We start from the raw sequence: 19,296 nt of genomic DNA, 5'->3' as shown, positions 1-19,296 counted from the left end.
TTTGAAAAGAGACAAGCTCACATAACATCTCTACACTACCGTGGTTCCAAAATTCATCAGTGTGGGCTTGAGTTTTTGCTCAGAGTGGGCTACTCTGAAAATAAATAAACAAAAATAAAACACTGAGATTCAATATGGGTCCATTAGTCAACAAGAGTGGGTAAATTTTGCCAGGAAACACAGCTGGCCACATGAGCTTTGTCTACAGATCAGCATTCCCACATATCAAGGCTGGCTTCAAACTATTTCTATCAGGGTCTAGTTCTGCCTCCTTTAGAGACAACAATATCAGTAAGTCCATCCCTTGAGCAAATTAAACCTTTCTCTTCTCAAATTAGCATACCATTTTTCTGGAAAAGTTCTAAGGTGCTAAGAGTGGCCACTTCCCAAAGTGAAAGAACACAGCTAAGCCCTCACTCAACCCTACAGATATGGGGGAAGGCAGAGGGACAGCTGTTGAAAGGCTCCACTTGCTTCTCTAAAACTAATCATAGGTCATTCTCATCACTGGCAGCATCATCTTTGCCCTTATCACAAGAAGTAACAGGTAGCTGGGTCATGACGCTGGCTGATATTAACCATCCTGATGTGAAGTCAGAGGTAAAAGCCATCAGTACCTTGAACCAATACCACCACCAAACACTCAAGAAAAGCAGTAGAGCAGGACATAGGGGAACTTGCTTTGAACACTCTAAGAGATCTGATCAGCTTTCGTCAGATATTTAATTGCAAGAACCTGCTCTTGAGCTTCCGTTTTTAGGGCACTTGAATCATCCTACAGAGGAGAGCATTTACGTTTTTTAAAGAAAGGCGACCAGATAAGCAAACAGTCAGGCGAGAAGAACAAGCACTTCACGTTGTATCTTTGAAGTTTCTTCCACCACACCCAACCTCTCTTAAGAACACACTTCCCGGACACGTTTTCTTTTTCTGATGAAAAGAATAAAATGAGCAATGAATGTGGGAAATGTACTTTTTCCATCCCCAGAAGCAGAACGCATTTCTTGTAAATCATGAATTGCCACCTTCCACAGTTCCAGCCAGATGAACAGTCCACAAAAATCAAAAAGCGACTCGTTCCTGAGGTTTGGCTTACTTAGACAAACAAATCAGAAACATCCTGGGAACAAAGCTCCCTACCTCTTAAGATCCCTACTCAGACCAAAGCCAGTTTCTTTTGCCTCTATTGTAACTATAGAAACAAATGTCACACCTGCATCCAAGTCAATAAAAGCGATTCTATGCTTTCCCAGCACCACAGGTTTTCAAGTAAACACTACTGGCCTGCTAAATATTTAACATCCCTTGCCCTTCAGTAAGAGAAAAAAAAGAAGGATCATTTCAAATATCTATTCATGTCACATCAGATACGTCAGGACTTAGCAATACTATAGGACAGACAAATGACTCAGTTATACTTGAGGTGAGGAAGCTTTCTTGTGAAATTACCTGCTGACCTCAAGTCGATGAATTAGACTCTGTGCAGATTACATTTGGTCCAAACAATTCTGTCTCACCTCAGGATTCTATTTTTTTAATTATATATATATATATATATATAATTTAATATATATATATAAATTTCATATATATTTCTTTTTTTAAAATGTGGATTGCCTTCAAGAACACTTACAAATCAACAGCACAAATATCACCAAAAGAACAGCCCCCACTTGTTAAAAGCCTCTCGCCAGCAGCACCTGTTTCATGTATATAAACACAGAGTGCACGCTCATGCTCTGCTACCCTCAGAAGCCCAAGGTGCTTCTATCCCTTTGTTAGATGACTCAGTCAACAACACCCAAAAAGGAGTGCCAGGCAGGCAGATGGGGCTGATGTGAAGGACCAAATCTCATCAGCACTTTTTTCCTTTGTAATCGCCTTTTATAAAGAAGATGAAAGTGCAGAAAGCTTGCAGTTTGGCTCCTCACAGCCAAAAGAAAAAGGACAACTTCAGCAGTAATAGATGCGTCCAGATGACAGCATATCCAATAGGGTCTCAGTCCAATTAGTCGCTCACCTAACAGGTACCATTTCAACTTCACATAGCCTAATATAAATTCAATCCTGTTTCCACTCTCCGTCATCATTTCATACTCTCAACTACTACACAATGCATAGCCTCCTCTTTCTGTCATTTCTCAGCACAAGAAGCTATTTTTGTGGCCCCCAGGGACCACTTGCTGCACAGAGCAGGAGCAAACCAAAGGACCTGCTAGCCCTCCTTCAAAGCACTCTTCATCTTAACCACAAGATGAATTTCCCAGATTTTCCTCTCACAAATGTGCATCTGGAATCAACAGAGTCAGACTGAAGCCGGGAACCAACCACTAAGACCCTATCTGCAATGATTTGCAAAGAGGGCACAATCTACTCCAACATCGGCCTTGCAAGAGTGACAATTAGGAAAACCCCAGGAGAGATTTAAGGACAGGGCAAGCTTGTAGGATAATACAGAACTTTATCAAGCACTCTCCCAGCACCATCCAAAACAGGTAGGACCAACATGGTTCATCTATTTACTAATCCTCCAGAGGCTTGCCTTTTAAATATGTACACAGCCCCTCCCCGCATTATTGTATGTCTTGCTTCTATGTTTTTCATCTCAAATAATCACATCCTTTTGTCTGCCATGCTCTTGATTCCTTCATTAATAGTGCGTGACTCTTGTACAATGGAACACACACTGAGCAGTTAATCCCAGTTCAGTTTCTCTGGCTGGACAACAGCACAGGCCTGTGCTATCTGCTGTCAGTTACTGCTCCCGCAGTGGAAGAGCACTGATGTGCTCTGCTCTTCCCCATAGGGAAGCTCTTCCACAGACCCACACCTCTTCCAATCCCAACACTCTTACCTGAGCAGACACCCAAACTGCACGCAACAGTGAGGTGGGGAGCAAACAATAGGTTTATTTAAGTAGCACAGAAATGATCCAGTTACCCTCAGTTCCTTTCCTATGGAGAGGGACTACACAGTTCCTCTGCTTGTTGACTGCTGCTGTCTGCTAGCTCAGTGCTCAGCAAGGACAGTCTGTCGTAGTAGCCCTCTCTTCATAGTATCATAGTATTGTGCGAGTTGGAAGGGACCTTAGAGATCATCGAGTCCAACTCCCGGGATTCGAGCCCTTCTGTGTAGCAGAGCAGTGCTTCTACCACTTGCGCCACAGGGGAGGTTCGAACCCCGGCCCTCTGGTGCTGCAAGCAGCACCTTATACCACTGCGCCACTAAGAGATCAGTTGCAGTCAGCTCAGAGCCCATCTTTTTACTTGTGAAATGAGAACAATCTTTCCCCAAACGCATAGCTTCATTCACTCGTAGGCTTTCATCAGCACTAAACTGACCGTACCTATTCTGGCAGCTCAGAAGGCAGGCAAGAAAAATAACAGGGAAAACGTGAGATTTTCACAGAATTGAAATTCTTTCACAGAAGGACAATAAAAGAATAAAAAGATGCTCTGTGAGAGAAACCGTTCAGGTAACGATTTAATCGCTAAGTTGCACAAATTCTAACCCCTTCTATTTGAGGGGCAGCTACCAAATACACAGGCAACACAACCACACAGTGCACGACCCAAAACACTTTACCATCACTCACAACAAAAGCACCACCAAAAGCAAGCGTAAGCAGCAGAACAGAAGGGAGACTCCAGCTCATAGCTCACAGAAGGACCTTCACCTGACTAGCAGTATTCATCTCAAGCTTGATTTTGCCATCAGACACAGACAGTAACCAACAAAATGTGTAATTAACATGTTTATTCAAACACAAGATACATTAAACCCTTCAAGAAACACATCACAGCTCAGCCTCAGCACGTTAGATTTCCCCACTTAGCTCGCCTACAAGACATACTTAGTCACAACAGCACAGTCAGACTAAATAGCTATGGCAGAGAATCATGTGTGATGCAAGAATGGGATAAGAGCAAAGACAACTAGGAAAACATATTGCTGGGATTACAGCCCAGTGTGGATCGCTCTGAAATTGACGAGAGGAGGAAGCTTTCTCAAATAGAATACAAGTACACAGTATAATTAGTACACATTCTGCATTAATAATTATTAAAAATAGAAAAAAAAAACAACATCAGTTTCAATTGGCTCTCTACAATACCTATAAGGTAAAGCCATAAACGGACTAACTCTGCTTAGGTGAAAAATGCTAAATCTCTAGAATTGACTAGAGCCCAATTCGGCAGACAACTCAGGCCTGTGCTCAAGTTCTACTGACACTAGCGGGGCTTACAAATATTTAGCTATCACAATGAACAAAGAGAGGTTTCAACATGCATCAAGAGCTAAAGTACACACTAATTATCTCAGTGAATCAGGATTGCAATCCTTAAAGTACAACAACGTTAAATACACTACATAAATCACAATATTTCTCCCTCTGTCTACTGTCTAGACAGAAGAAAAACCCCTCTGCTGGGTACAAAACCACCCAGTACTGTCCCCTGAATGAACATGGCTCTCATGTTTTATTAACATCTCTAAGAGCACGAACACATCAGTGCTAGGGACAATTCATCTTAACTGCTCTTTTTGCACCAGTATTGTGTATCAGAACTTCCTATGTGATTTAGAAGTTCAAGATCAGCAAACTTGTTTCTTCTTCAGCTCATTCCCAATCTACTGATAGATGCTCCGAACTATACAAATGTACAACAATGCCACCACTTATATACAATGATGCACAGGATACTGGAAAGAAGCCACAAATTCATATAAATAAAATTTCCACTTGAAAAAAATAATATTTCTCTTACACTTAATATTAAAGTGTTATCACAAACAAAAAACTTTGCAGTGTTGTCACGTATCAGCCCTCTCCAAACAAGACTGACTATAGGATCATCCTCGTCCACGAGTTAGTTTGCTGTAGCTGTGAAATCCAGGTATCCATGCAAAGGTCCCACATACTTGGGAATGAAACATTCCCATTTGCCCAGAGGAATTTAATCGTTGGTTTGTTAGGCTTTTATGGTTTTTTTTTGTGTGTTTTTCCCCCCGCCCTCCCCCCAAACCTTACATAACCCACTATATGATAGTGAACAAAATACTTTTGTTTCATAGAAACAACTAACATTTGCCAACACCAGGCAAATGGTCTATTTACAGATACATTAGGACTGCCTGACTGACAGTGAGTGTACGGTAACTCCAAGTAACATGGAGCTCAAAACAGCGACGCTCTCTGCTGAACTGTCTTCCCTTTTAGGATACGTCTTATCTAGACAAAAGAAAAAGACGAAACCATTAGCATGTATCATCCTAAAGTGAACCAACATAAAACAAACAAAAAACAGCACTAGAGGTCCAGCTCAACTCTTTACAAGGATAGATAATGGCAGGACAAGAGGAAATGGTTTTTAAGTTCAAGGAGGGAAGATTTAGGTTGGATGTCAGGTGGAAGTTCTTTACTATGAGAGTGATGAGGTGCTGTAACAGGCTGCCTAGAGCAGCTGTGGATGCCCTGTCCCTGGAGGTGTTCAAGGCCAGGTTGGATGGGGCACTGGGCTGCCTGGTCTAGTATTAAATGTGGAGGTTGGTGGCCCTGCCTGTGGAGGTGGAGTTGGAGCTTCATGGTCCTTGAAGTCCCTTCCAACCCAGGCCATCCTGTGTGATTCTGTGAACTCCACATTCTTCATTTATCTGAGTCTAGCTTCCAAGTTCAGTTACATCACGATGGATCGCATTGTGCAAGATCTGAACCGACAGAACTACTCAGTAAGGTTATTAGCTTCTTAGCTCAAAAGCCATCTTTTTTTTGTTACCTATTTGTACAACCACTATTTCTTCATCTGTTATTTGGGCCTAAGAACTACTATTCTCATTGCTTGCTGTAATTACTAACGTGACCTTACATCATACTGAGGTCAACACAAGAAGGGAGATGACCTCCCATATGCTGCACATTTACGGAGAAAATACTTCTAAATGCTGTTTACATGGGGGAAAAAAAGGCTTCTGAGATGGGGGGAAAAAGCTACAGATTAAATCTGTAATTTCAGGTCTCTGCATATTCTTCATGATCCGAACAGGAAAAGATGCCTGAAGAAAACAGCATCTGCTGAAACTTTTCCCTAGAAGGAGCAAGTGCTCAAAACTTGGAAAACATTGAGAGAAATATAACTTTTGTGTTGGTATGGGAGGATAAGGGCTATGAGTTTGGGTTTTTTTTAAGATGGGTTGCTTTAATCTATGGTCTTTTTTTTACCTGTTCTCCTACAAGGCCATCAGGAACCAAGTGAACTGGCTGTTCATTTTCCAAATTTCTGGCACTTGGATCAGCTCCCTTTCGCATTAGCAGGCGAACTGCATCCAACTGACTCACCCGATACTGCAGGCTGGCAGCCACATGCAGTGCTGTGTTGCCATTGTAAGCCTGGAAAAGACAAAGCAACACCATGGGAAAAAGAACAGCAAGGGGCACGAATTGCAGCACAGTCGCAGTGATGGGACGTACACATCTTGGATTATATCTACCTACCTTTGCATTAACAAAAGAGAGGCAGTTGGGCAGCTCTAAGAAGAGACGAATGAGCTCCAGATTCGCTTCCTCTGCTGCCAAATGTAAAGCAGAACGACCGCTCTTGCGATCCTACCAAAAAAGAAAACAAGGTTGAACAGAGGTACTTATAATATACCTCACTGAGAGTCAGCCCGGGCAAGAAGCAGTATCTGACAACAATTTACAATTGAAGAGCAGGCTATCCTCAGCACCCTATTACTACAACGCTCCAAACATATTCTTAAATTGAAGGCACAACCCATTTCAACTGGCACAGTATTGTTCTTAATCCAGAAATCAGACTGTCGCCTCCCTTTTCCCATGGTTCATTTGCATTGATAATACCTTGTTCTTAATAAATGCAACATTCTTATTCCACTTAGGTAAATTAAGCTGTAGGTTGCTCAGGAAGCTTTCAAATGAGTCTACTTCCTCTCTGTTAAGCAGGCTGAGATGTGGTGTGGGAGAAAGGGGCACGATCCCCTTCCATATATTTTGGATCTGGCTTTTTACACAAAAATTGCCCTACTTACTTTTGCTTCAACAGAAGCTCCCATTTGTATCAGAGTCTTGATGGTTTCCACCAGGCTCTTGTTTCTCAGCAGAAGTTCCTGAACCTCAGGGGAGTGAGGTGGTTGACAGTTCTGTAGTTCATGCAGCACAGCATTATGGGCCAGAACAGCGCAGTGCAGGGCTGTCAAACCTGAGCAGGACAAATTCAACATTAACGAGTGAACGTAAGACAGAATTCATGACTGGCTGTTTGCTTCCACATTTCTAAGTACTAATGGCTACTGCTCCTGAATGATTCGGGATTTGGGGCTGTTAGTCACTCTAAGTAACAAGTCACCATCAGCTAGCACATAAGAATCTCTGTTTAATATACTTCTTTAGAGAATGCGCTTCAGGAAGATCTACCGCATGGAAAATAGGTTCAGTTAAAACAACTCTCTGGCACTAGAGATACTGCATTTTATATCCACCAATAAGCCACTGGCAGTCACATTCTAAACAATAGCCTATTATCATCTATGCTTTCCATGCCAAACACGTCAATCACACGTAAGAGAGAAGAGGGAAAGATCTCAACAGGCAGAGGCTAGCCGTGCTTTTATCTGACAGGTATGCCAACTGCAATGCAATTTCAATTCTAATTGTGAATTTGAACCTGGCAAAGATACAATCCATTTTATTGCTCTTCTCCCAGGATAACATTCACAACAGCAGCTATAAAACCCTGTATCACCCAGTAAGCTGTAGTTATAAACCCCAGACTACTCACCATCATAGTTCGTTGCCTCAAGGTCCACATATTGATTGCTTCCCATGGCTCCCTTTTGGATCGCCTGCAAATGTGGGAACAGGCATGCATTTAGGTCTACCCCAAACCACAAACTGATTCCTCAAGCTTGTATACAGTCTTGCTGCAACAAAGTTGCAGTCAGGAATAGTATTAAAGACTTATTTATTGTTTGCATATACTACACTACCTAACCACTCACTGGTGGGAATCTTACAGCAAGAGTCAACCTCACTTTAAACCATTAACATTGAGTCTAAGACATATCAAAAAGGCAGCACAGAAGAAAGATATAGAGGCGCAGTATTTTTGTAGCCCTCCCAAATTGCTAATACCAAGTTAAGAACTACGGATAGGGCAGAGCTATGTCTGCCTCATTCTCACCTGAAGGACCTGGGCATGCCCCTTCTCAGCACAAACATGCAACGGTGTTCTACCCCAGCAGTCTGTGGTGTTGACTTGAGCCCCCAGGCTAACCAAATCCTGCACAATGAGATGCTGGTTGGCAGCCACAGCAACCTGGAAAGCACTCTGCAAACATTGAGAAGAAAATTTCAACTATTAGTCATCTGATCTCTAACAGGAAAGAGCAACTAAAACAAATAAAAAGCCTAGCTACCCGGTATTATTTAAGCAGTGATTATGAATACCAGGAAGCCAGGACAAAAGTCGAGTGTATAGTGTTACCAGCTCAAGGTGATCCCAAGAAGTATTAATAGCTCAAGGTTAATATTAGTATGCAGACTAAATCTCGGGGTTAATATTAAATAAGCGTTTCACCACATTTTCCTCAGGGTCCAGACATCAGCGCACTCAGGTGCACAAAGCAGGTGGGAAGAGTTTGAAAACCTCACCTGGCCATTGTGCTCTTTAATATCCAACATATGCAGAGCAGCCATTTTCCTTGCAAGGACGTAGGAGAGAGCTCGTCGGCCCTGGGCAACAGCAATGTGAAGGAAGCTGCGGAAAGAGGGAAAACAATTAGATAACCACATAGACTGGGGCTCAAGTCACCATGCATGCAATTCCAAATGTACATTGTGGGAAGGGCTTTACACTGCCAGCTTCAGACTTCATCTGAGTGAGTAAGATGGATACTCAGGCACCTTCCTCCCAAGGCAACCTAAAGCATCTAAATTAGAATCTTTTTTTCTCTCAATTTACCAGATAACAATCTAATAAGTACCTGAAATGAGATGATACGACTATCTTATCTACTTACTATGCTGCAACTGTGTGCACCACAGCCCATCAGCAAGACCACAACCGGTGAAACTACTGCACTTGTGACACAAGCAACAGTAACAGCTTCCACTACAACTCAGTGGTCTACCAAAACCTGAACAGAAGTGTTCTCCAACCTTCTACTTCAGAAACAGTGAGATAAGGGCTACTCACGTGTCTCCATCCGAGTCTTTCGCGAGGAACTGGTCTTGAGAGATGTTAGCCAATTTGTTTTCCTCCTGCTCCACTTGCCACTGGAAAAACGACTTGCCCAGCTGCGTTGTGTTTCTGGCAACACTTTGGGGTGGTAGAGAGACATTCAAAGTGGCCAAAGAGACACTGCGTTCAAGACTACCGCAGACATTATTGGGAGCCAGGTTGAAGTTCTGAGCATGAGGGCTGACATTAGCCTGCGGGTGGGCACTGGTCAAGGACTGAAGGGGAGCAGAGATGTTCTCTGAGCCTTCAGAATCATTCAGGAGGGAGGAGAAACTTTGCGACGGGCAATATTGCAGTTCATGGCTCTCGAAGGCATGCTGGTGGTAGCCTGGAGACTGGTCGCTGGCAGAAAATGGCCTGTACTCCAGAGATGCATCCGAAGTGTAGTTCTGTGACAAATCCTGGCTCTGCGATGAAGGAAACTGGTAATGCTGAGGAGGATCAAGCATATTCTGGGAGGTGTGATCTTGGAATGCTTGGTACTTCTGGGGTGGGGAGAAAGCCTGCGTTCCCGGACTGTCGTGGTATTGCTCGCCAGGTGAATTGTGGCTGGAGACACCGTGCAACCAGCTAACCTGCACTGTATTCAGAGAAACAGGGCTGGACTCGTTCTTAATGTTTATGATGTTCTGAAGCAGATCAGAATTGCTGTCATGCTTTGGTTCATTTTTATGCGTTTCTTCCACGTTATCCATTGAGGTCGGGGTCTGGGGAGGTGTCTGTCAGGAAAAGAAGCAAAACAAGCCCCACGGAGTCAGAAGTCTTGTTTTAAGACGTCGTTTCTGATTACAGAAAAACAGGCAGAGGAAAAAAAAGAGAACTCTACTTCCAGCTTACCAGGAGGTGTGGGTGAACATTAACTTGGCGTTTGAAAGGAGGTCCATCAGAAAGGAGCTCAGGAGCCTTTCTTTTGCCACCCTGGCCTAGAACACTCTTCAACTCTGCTAAAATAAATAAAGATCTCAATAAATAAACACATTTAAAACCCTCTTAGAGACTACTCTTACAATCTATTCCTAAAATACTATTGCAGGGTATTTAGAAACGTTCAGGTGTTTGTTTTCTCTTACCTGCGTAAGGTTCGTAGTTCACCAGTCCTCCTTGTGCCTTTTGAGGGGGGGGGGGAAGAAAAACAACCAACAAAAACAGGTTATTTGATCATTATCATGCTATTCCAGAGAAAACAAAACAAAAGCAGAGCTTTGCTTCTATGAGCACTGAATACGTCTTAGAATAATCCTAGCGCAGGGCAGTCAAGCCCTAATTTAATTGTTTTCAATTGAGGTTAGAAAACATAAAGAGTTTTATGCAACTTAAATGAATACCAAATGTTTGTTGTTTGCTTTTTTTAATAAGCTATTTGTTACAACACCACAGAACTCAAGAAAACGTAGAGGAAGACAACGTTTCCCCAGCGAGGTCTCAAGATTTTGCTTCTTTCTTTTCTTCAATGCAAATAAGCCTGCCCATTTTCTGCTTCTCTGTCTGAGGTGCCCCCCCACCCCGCAGGAGTGGAGCTGTAGCGCCCATCTCCTTCCAGCTCAGTCCTTCCATGGTGAGCATTTAAAAGGAAGAATTACGACTCCATTAGATAACGCCAGATAACGCCAGAAACGAGACGACCGCTTTATCGAGTCTCTTCCTTCGCCAACCTCAGTAATGGTTAAACCCCATTATATCAGCCCTAAAAAACGCTCATTACCTTGCCTTCGTCCGCAGCGGGGCCAGAGGACATCTGCTTACTGCTCCTGAAGTGCAGCAGGAGCTCCTTCACCGAGTTCTTCACGCGGACCCCCTGGAACGGCCCTCTGTGCTGCTTTCCGCCCCCCATGTGCTGCTCCGCTGTCGAGAGAGCACACGGAAGACGGCGCTTAAGCCGCGGGATCGGCATTCCCGAAAGCAGACGAGCCCGCGGGAAGCCACCCGAAGTCGCAGCCGAGAACCTCCTCCAGCTTCACTGGGCCCGGCCCGGCGCCCGCAAACGAAAGGCCGGGAAAGAAGCCGAGCGCGGAACCGCGGCCGCCGCCACGTCCCCTCCCCGCAGCCCCGGCCCCGCCGTACCTTGCAGCGCGGGGCGGGCGGCGCCCCGGCCGTCCCTCCGGCCGCCGCCGCGGCTGCTCACCGAGAGGTCCGAGTCGGAGCCCGGCGAGCCCGGGGCGGAGTGAGCCGGCGAGCAGCTGCCCTCGCTGGAGTGGGGCGAGGCGCCGTAGAAATAGGCGAGATTGATGGGGCTGCTGAGGGCCCCGCCGTCGCCGTCGGGCGCTGCGTCCCGGCTGCTGTCCACGATCATGGCGGTGCCGCGGGGCGGCGGGCGGCGGAGAACGGCGAGCGGCGGCGCGGCGACGGGCACGTCCAGGGCTGAGCGAGCGGCGGCGGCGACGGGGTCTGGCGGGCGGAGGCGACCGCGCCGAGCTTATAGCGGCTCCGCCCCGCCGGCAGAGGCGGACCCGGGCACGGGAGGAGCCGCGCTTCCCGTAAGGGCGGCGGGGGGAGGCGGGACGCGGCCGCGCCCGGAACGGGGTTGGGGCACGCAGCCAGGCCGAGTCACCCCGCAGCGGCTGCCCAGCGAGGAGCAGGCACGAAAGCCGTCTTGTTTTCGTGCTGCGGTGGAGGCGGAGCGCAGCAGAGCGGGGAGGTGAAGCTGCGTGATGCCCGCAATAAGCACAAGCGCAATCTCTCGCTCGCTTTTAACATCAACCGCACCGGTCGGTTAACTGTATTCACAGGGCACACCTCTCCCATTTCTGCCTCTCCAAAAGATGTTTCTGCCTCCTCAGCTGCTCCCGTCACACGAACCCGTGTTTGCCCGCACCAGGTTGTGATTAGGATGTTGTTAGCGCTGCGGCTGCCCCAAAAATATGCAGTAAAACACCACTGTATTTCTGAAGTATATTATGCAAATTGGAGGTCTATAATTTAGGTTATTAGACGTGTTTTAATTGTGCTAAAAAAAAAACCAACACGGGACAGGTGCAACGTGAAATTATATTAATCAGCTGTGAGGAGGCAGGAGGGAATTACTTCGTATTATTGAAACGTTTTGTCCCCTGTCGAGTGAGGAAAGGGTTTCACTTGGCAGCATCTACAATGTCCCACTCCAAAAACTCTGCCTTTAAAGATCGCTTGCCTCTAGGACACACTTTGCACACTGATGGGAGGGTCCATAACGCGGCTTTCTGAAAACAAATCTGACTGATCTATCCTAGTTTGCGCATCGCTACTCCATAGATGGGAAGCAAATGGTTTTTAGTCTGGTCAGAAGGGTCTCCAGCTGCTACAGCAAACAGATCTCATCTTTTAACAAACAATAACGTGAATCAGAGAAGTATACAGATGAAAAAAACCACCTAGATTTAGTATCATAGTGGCCTGTAATTCCCTTAGAAAGGCCAAGGGTAAAAGTGGATGTCAAACCAGAAGTGGACTTCCCTCCTCTTAATTCTGCTAGGTCACGCAAGGTCCTTAAAACACATACAGGCAGAGCGAGCAACACCCTTATCGCTGCTGTTCCGTCATCATTTTGGATCTGACTTAATTGATGATTAGCCTCTACACGTAAACAAAAGTATCCTATGAAACAATGTAACGAGCTTTTTACCTTGATGCAAAGAGGCTGTGGAATTTCTATTCTATTCCAAAGCTGCAAGTCTACTGAAGGCTGAATTGTTGATCTGCTCCCACTGTACCATGCAAAATCCACTTCAGGTAACACTCCGACACCTTAGCTCTCACGTGTTTCATCAGCAACGTCTCATTTATCAGGTCTCCTGACATAAATCTGCTCCCCATCAAAGCAGATTAAGACAAGTCTAATTCCACCAAACTCTGTTAACAAAAGACTCTTTCAAAAATACACACACCCAACATTGCACAAGATGAGCCGGCTCCCGACAACCTCTCAAAGCGCTCCATGCAAGTTACTGGCAAATTATTGCTACATTTACAAATTGTAATTATTAATACTGCAGACCTCGAACGTTTCTCTTGGCTCAACCACCACGTAACATCTCTGGTGACCAAAGCTCCAGCAGATGTCTTCAGCCTAAGGGAATTCCTGCCAGGCAGGGTAGCAACCAGAAAGGCTCATCACCTCTTCTCCTGCCGGGAGAGCTGGCAGAGCCTGTATGGACAGCCACGAGTTGGGAGGAGAAGGTCAGTGGGGAAGGAGCTATGAAGGCACTCACCAGGCAGCTTCAGCCAGCTTTGGCTAAGCAGTAACCCTGCAAAACCCCTGGAGCTGCAGAGCCAAGAGGCCTGTGTAGGGGGTGGATGCCTCAGCTCCATACGCAAAGGCATCCAAGCTCTCATCACCCCTCCTCTTGTTCACTGCGATGTATCAATAATGCCAACTAGTGGCCAATATTAGCAACATTTGTCCTGAAAGCTGTCTTAAATGCAGCAGCAAATAGTGAGATGTGCTTGTGTTCATATCTCAAATCGCTGCTACAATGAGACGCAGTGTATCAGTTTTCAAATCAGAACCTCAGCTTCTTCCCTCGCTACCAATTAAACATGCAGATTAATCACTGCTGCCTGTCTCCTTGTTGCTGTCTTATTCAGAGCCAGCACTGAGCAAAGACACACTGGAAATGCTGTCCTGGGCTTTCCCATGGACAAGGCCTGTTCTTGACATGAGAAAACAGCTGACCCACTGTCCAAAGTTGAAGCAGATCAAGAAGCCTGTTCAGTGTTTTTCTGTTAAAACACATTTTTACTGTTTTCAACACCCTTTCTAACCATAACCATGTGGTTTTCCCTCATTTCTGGGTCCTGGTGCTGAGAGTAACACTTTAATGATGGTAACATAACCTCAAACCAAGAGAGATTTTTTTCCTGTCCAGCTTTCAACTATCTCTGGTTTATCCTTTCTCACAAAATGCCTATAGCCTGAGCTGGAAGGGGACTTCCAGACCATATTGCAGCGTGGCATTCAAGAAACCAGAAGGAAATTTTCTGTGAAACCGCCTCAGTGCTGGATGGGGACAATTGTTGCAATGAGTTCTGCAAGGCCCACAGCACAGGTAATGGAGGGGATCGAGCACTCCCAGCACTGAAAAACCTGGGCTGCACAGCTCAGGTAGAGGTTTGTGAATGATTGCAAGTTACTTCCTCCTAACACCCTATATCATCATCCTCTTTAGCCTCATGGGTAAGTGATCACCAGTCCAACAAAACAAAGCCCTTACTTTTATATGGTCAAATGGTGTGGCCCCACAGCATGCCCTCATATTATGGTCCCAGGATTGGAAACAGGGCACATCCATGAGCTCAGTTCTGGGATTACCAACTCCTGAGGGTGAAACCTGGGCATGGTTTGCTCTAGGACTGGTCCCTACAGGCAGCTGTATGGGCAAAGCTGTGCCAGGTTACCTCCCGCTATTTCGAATGACTCTCTAAAAGGCATCCTTCCTCATCTTCCCCCTCAGAAAAATCCCCTGGAAGCTGTAGCTCCACATCACATATGTGGCAACAACTTGTTAGAAAAGCAGTACTGTGTTGGCGGTGATGTGTTATTTCAGGAGCTCAGTGTTGAGAAGGGAAAAAGAAAAACAAAAACAAACCAAGCATGGAAAATATGTCCTGAGGAGGCCACACGGGGCTCAGAAGAGATCACAGCACAGGGTTATGCTTTAGGAATACGGACAGTCTGCTGTAGGGAAATGGACAGCCTGCATAGCATCTGTGCCTGCACTGCCTGGTCCCTGGGGCACACACTAGGGTGAATGCAATAAGGGAATATCAACTTCAAATAAATCAATGCCAGAAAGCAGAGCTTTGCTTTCACTGTACAGCAGTACACGGTTGTCTCTGTCAGATATACAGCCACTCCTAACACACAGGGACAGCGCCAGCCCCCAGAGCAGCTCTCAGTTTGGTGGGAATGGGAGCGGTCTAAAGCCTCCTCAGGCTGTCCTAATTGGCAGCACAGAACGACACAGAACAGCCTTTAGGTAAATTGGCAGGGACGAACTAATAGTAACAAGAATTTGGTTTTGCAACACATTTCTGGAATTGTATGACCTCTGCAGTATTTCTTAAACTGAAAATAAGGATGGTAGCTTACTGTCCAGTTGCTTAATGCAAGTGAATATTTGCTATGTGGATGTCAAATGTTGCAAATTCTCAAATAGGTATAATTAGCCTCCTGCTGCAGTCTTTGAGTCAAGGTGTGCAAATACAGCTGCCACACCTCTGTGTGCCAGAAGCATTTCTATGCAGCACACAAATTCCAACCAGTCCAACACAACACCGAGCTGGCTTTTAGAACAGCGCCGAGAAAACTGGAGATGGAAGCTTAGTAACTACTTCCCTCCTGGAGACTCTTCTCTAGGATCAATAAAGCACGTTTGCCCTAACAACTTAAGAGACCACGTGTTGGCAGGTTGGAAACAGGCCACGATGCATTTTTTTCCTCTAAAAGCTAGTACAGAGGAGTCTGTGCTCCCTCCCTCTGCTCTACTTTTCCTCGACATTGGTCTCCATGACTGCTGCTCTAGGATTACCCTGAATTTCAAAAAGGGAGCACGTATAATTCTTCATAGCAGAGAAAAACTCAGGCTATTTGCTGAGTATCTTTTGGGGCTTACTCTTTTGATCTGAAGAATGCTTTCAGTTCTGCTTTTCTTCCCTCACAGGTCGTTTGATATTTAAGAAAACAGAAAAGTTGATTGCTCCCAAGTAGATTCTTTCATACATAAAGCAGCTGAAATCAGTACAGGGGAAAAGAAACACCAAACCTGTAAGTGTTCAAAGCTGCCTATGCTGATTTCTTTACAAGTAAACAGTCTCCTTTGTACACCTTGTATTTGTGGACATTCCTTTTGGCATAGTAACTGCCCTGGTTAGTCATGTTTTCTCATAAGCTGCTCTATCTCATTAGTACCTCGCAGTAGGAACTCATCACTAAGACACACGCACCGCTGATGTCACAGCATGTAAATACGGAGCAAAACGCTGTTTCCCCATAGCAAAGGGCAACATCACATGTCAACTGGAGAGCATACTGGTGTATGCATACATGAGGTAAATAGCGCATGTTCCTGTCTCAAAACACTATGCTTACGATATTCAGGTTTATAAAGGGAGCTAGTGAAGATTCTCAGTGCTGTTGAGGCCACTTCAGATTTAAAGATGCAAGCATGAGCTTTCCTTTTGACTCATGCCAAAGGTTTTTCCTCCTAACTCAGGTGGCCAACCCAGGACAAAAACCAATCGATCATTCTAAGCCCACGTTCATTTTTGCTTTCTGCTGTCAGACACAGGAGCAGTGCTACAACCAAGGCAGTGGGTTAGGCCCCAATGGACTTTGATTTCAGTCTCCTTACTTTCCACAAACAAGGACAACTTTAACTACCAGGGAAACAGAATCACGTTCTCATTGGAGTTACAAAGTTGTCTCCCAGAATGCAGCAGCATCATTCAGCTTTTCAGTGCAGGAATATGAGGAGAAACCGCTTTACCTCAGCAAGGCTTTAAACCAGAATACTTTTCAAACTGTACTTTGCCCAGGACCCATCAGTTTCTCAATTTAAGTATAGTAATGGGTAGACTAACGCTAAGGTTACCATACATTCAGGCTTCTCAAACATGTTGTTCTACTCATAAACATTGCCCAGAAAGGTTCTGAAAAATTACCTGCTTTTTGGACGCGATAACTCAGTCACATCTACTTCACAGTAGCTCTGACTGGGCTGACACACCTGGACAGAAATCCCAGGCACAGTGGTAGCACACACCCAGATCAACCACACTGTAGTTATGCACTGAGATCAACACCTGCAAGGAGCTTCTGCGTTGATTTCCACTGTCCTACACAGTCGATACGCGGGGACCTGCTCAATCTGAGAGTGCGTATCAGCATGCAGGAAATCCCAGGCAGAAACGAGACAACGCTGAGTGTCTCACACCACTGAGACTCGCACCGCATTAGCAACTCAAAGCTTATTGCAGCAAAGCACTTGCCGTTTGCACGCCTTATGTCTTGACCTTATTTCACTATGATTTTCATACCGTAGATTTTAAATACCTTTAGTTCAGACTTCCAGTTACTAGAGAAATCCCAGCTTTCAAATCACTTGACCCCAGGAAAGTCCCAAAACTCAGCTGTGGAACTGTCCTCCATTAGTCAGACAAAAATTCAATAAACAGGAAATATTCTCACTTTTCTAAAAAGCACCTAAACCAAGGCAGCCAAGTAAGATTTTACTACTGTAAGGAAAATGTTGGTTTCTTCCAAGCAGCAGTATAAAAACTTCCCTGATGCTTGGGATGAATTTCAAATCCCAGGGCAGGGTTTATGCGCAGTTAAATGTGTGCAGTCACTTCAAGTAGGACAACGTCACTCTCAGAATCTCTAGCCACATATGTCCCAGCAATGCAATTCCTACACCTGCATGAAGGGTGTTAATGTGAAAAAGATACTGGCGTCACGTCTTCTTTTGACTCTGTGAGATTAACAGCCAGTTTCTATACACTTAGAAAGAAAACCATGACGATGGATAGTAACAACACATTACTTTAACGTGCAAGTTGGGCAGCAGTTAGCATAAAGTAGCAAGAAACTTGAAAAGAAACCCTTTGGATTTAGTGGGGCATGGTGGAAAACTCTGTTCTCACACCTTGGCTACTTCCTTCAGTTCTCAGTGGGGAAGGTGTACTGTCTAAAGCCAGACACATCCTGTCTCACAAGACACTGCTTTCCATGGAAGCTAGACCATGGGTTTTTAAGTTTTCTTTTCAATTCCTGCCATTTCTTGCAAAGAAAGCAGGGCTAAAGGCAGCCCCGGGCTAACCTTACACGTTTCATCTCTTGGAGCTGGTGATCAAGGATGCAAAAACTACATTCAGGTTTGCTGGTGTCATCATTGCAACTGTGTTTTGCCATCCACAAAACCCTGGGCTAAAGCAGAAGGGAGGGCTGGGGCCACCCCTACCATCCTATTGCTCTGAGAGGCTGGGGGTGAGAAGGACATGCCCAGGAAAACAGCATACAGTCCCAGAGCTCTACCAGCAGCTAGCCACAGGCACTTGGAAGCAGGAGGTGTTTGCTCCCCTACACACACCCTCCTCAACTTCCATTAAATGCAAAGGGAAACATGGCTCTCTGTTAAAAAAAAATCAATAAAAGGTTTCAGTAGCCAAAAATAAATTGATTGCCTCAGGAACAAAGGTGATACAAGAGTTTAATTTGGAGCAGAAACATGGCTTTGTTCCCAGTGTCCCTGGATGACATTCTTCCCTCACTAGCTGGTCACACAGACTGGCTAAAAAAGAGTTTGGCCCACTCTCTGATCCGCAGGTGCCTTGATGAAAGCCAGGACTTCCCAGCTGAAAATACCCAGCTCCTATCTCAAGTAGTCACATGCCTCCCATCCTCAGCCATACACCTGTCTCAGGTGACACTGTAGCATGACTACAATTACATTTTGTTCTCTCCAAGAAGCTCAGTGCTGAGCTGCCTCCCATCTTGCAGATAGAGGCACAGGTAGCAAATCAGGATGCTGCATAATCCGCCTCATGTGGTAAGCCAGAGAAACCCTCACCAGGCAGTGAAAAGGAGTTTATGGCCTGGTTCATTAAACTACTAGATTTTAAAGTGAACCTGAGGTTCATTAAATGTACTTCCTACAGGCTGTAGCTAAATCTCATAAGCAAGCATAAACCCCTGTTCTTATACGTTTTGCTGTGCTGTCAGCAGTCTAAATGCACCATGACAAGTTTACTCCTGTCCTACTGAACGTGGCAAATTTGTATGCTGATGAATTCTGCTATCCCATAATTACTCACTAGATTAAAAAACAAACACACACACACTGGAATCGAGATACCCAAGACACTTGCATCCATTGTCAATCCCTCTTCCAGTCAATGCCCTGAGTTTAGCTGCCAATCTGTCCTAACTCTGGAAAATGATTACACCCTCTCCTGAAAAAGAGATGATATGCAGGGAGAATTACCCAAAGCATCAAAGCTGTCTGGGGTTAAAAACTGCAGTTATTTCCACTTGTGTTTTGTCCCTAGGCCCACTGCGGGCTTTCAA

The 19,296-nt window shown here is 45.2% G+C and overlaps 1 protein-coding gene across 2 annotated transcripts; it reads right to left on the bottom strand.

The window, feature by feature from the left end:
* Positions 1–3,736: 3,736 nt before the first annotated feature.
* Positions 3,737–11,634, bottom strand: NFKBIZ (NFKB inhibitor zeta). Of its 2 annotated transcripts, none has more exons than XM_072341777.1 (12): positions 11,319–11,634; positions 10,960–11,099; positions 10,328–10,364; positions 10,095–10,201; positions 9,213–9,976; positions 8,669–8,774; positions 8,199–8,345; positions 7,797–7,860; positions 7,048–7,217; positions 6,494–6,604; positions 6,221–6,388; positions 3,737–5,233 (listed from the first exon to the last, which is right to left on the bottom strand). In XM_072341777.1, the coding sequence occupies exons 1-12, from the start codon at positions 11,545–11,547 to the stop codon at positions 5,180–5,182; spliced, it is 2,097 nt and encodes a 698-aa protein (XP_072197878.1). In that variant the 5' UTR covers positions 11,548–11,634; the 3' UTR covers positions 3,737–5,179. The 2 variants fall into 2 exon arrangements, with proteins under 2 accessions (XP_072197878.1, XP_072197889.1); XM_072341788.1 differs by having other exon boundaries at positions 10,095–10,198.
* Positions 11,635–19,296: the final 7,662 nt, after the last annotated feature.

Source organism: Excalfactoria chinensis, chromosome 1 (genome assembly GCF_039878825.1).
Source record: "Excalfactoria chinensis isolate bCotChi1 chromosome 1, bCotChi1.hap2, whole genome shotgun sequence".
NCBI lineage: Eukaryota > Metazoa > Chordata > Aves > Galliformes > Phasianidae > Excalfactoria > Excalfactoria chinensis.
This window is presented reverse-complemented; position numbering and strand designations above follow the sequence as displayed.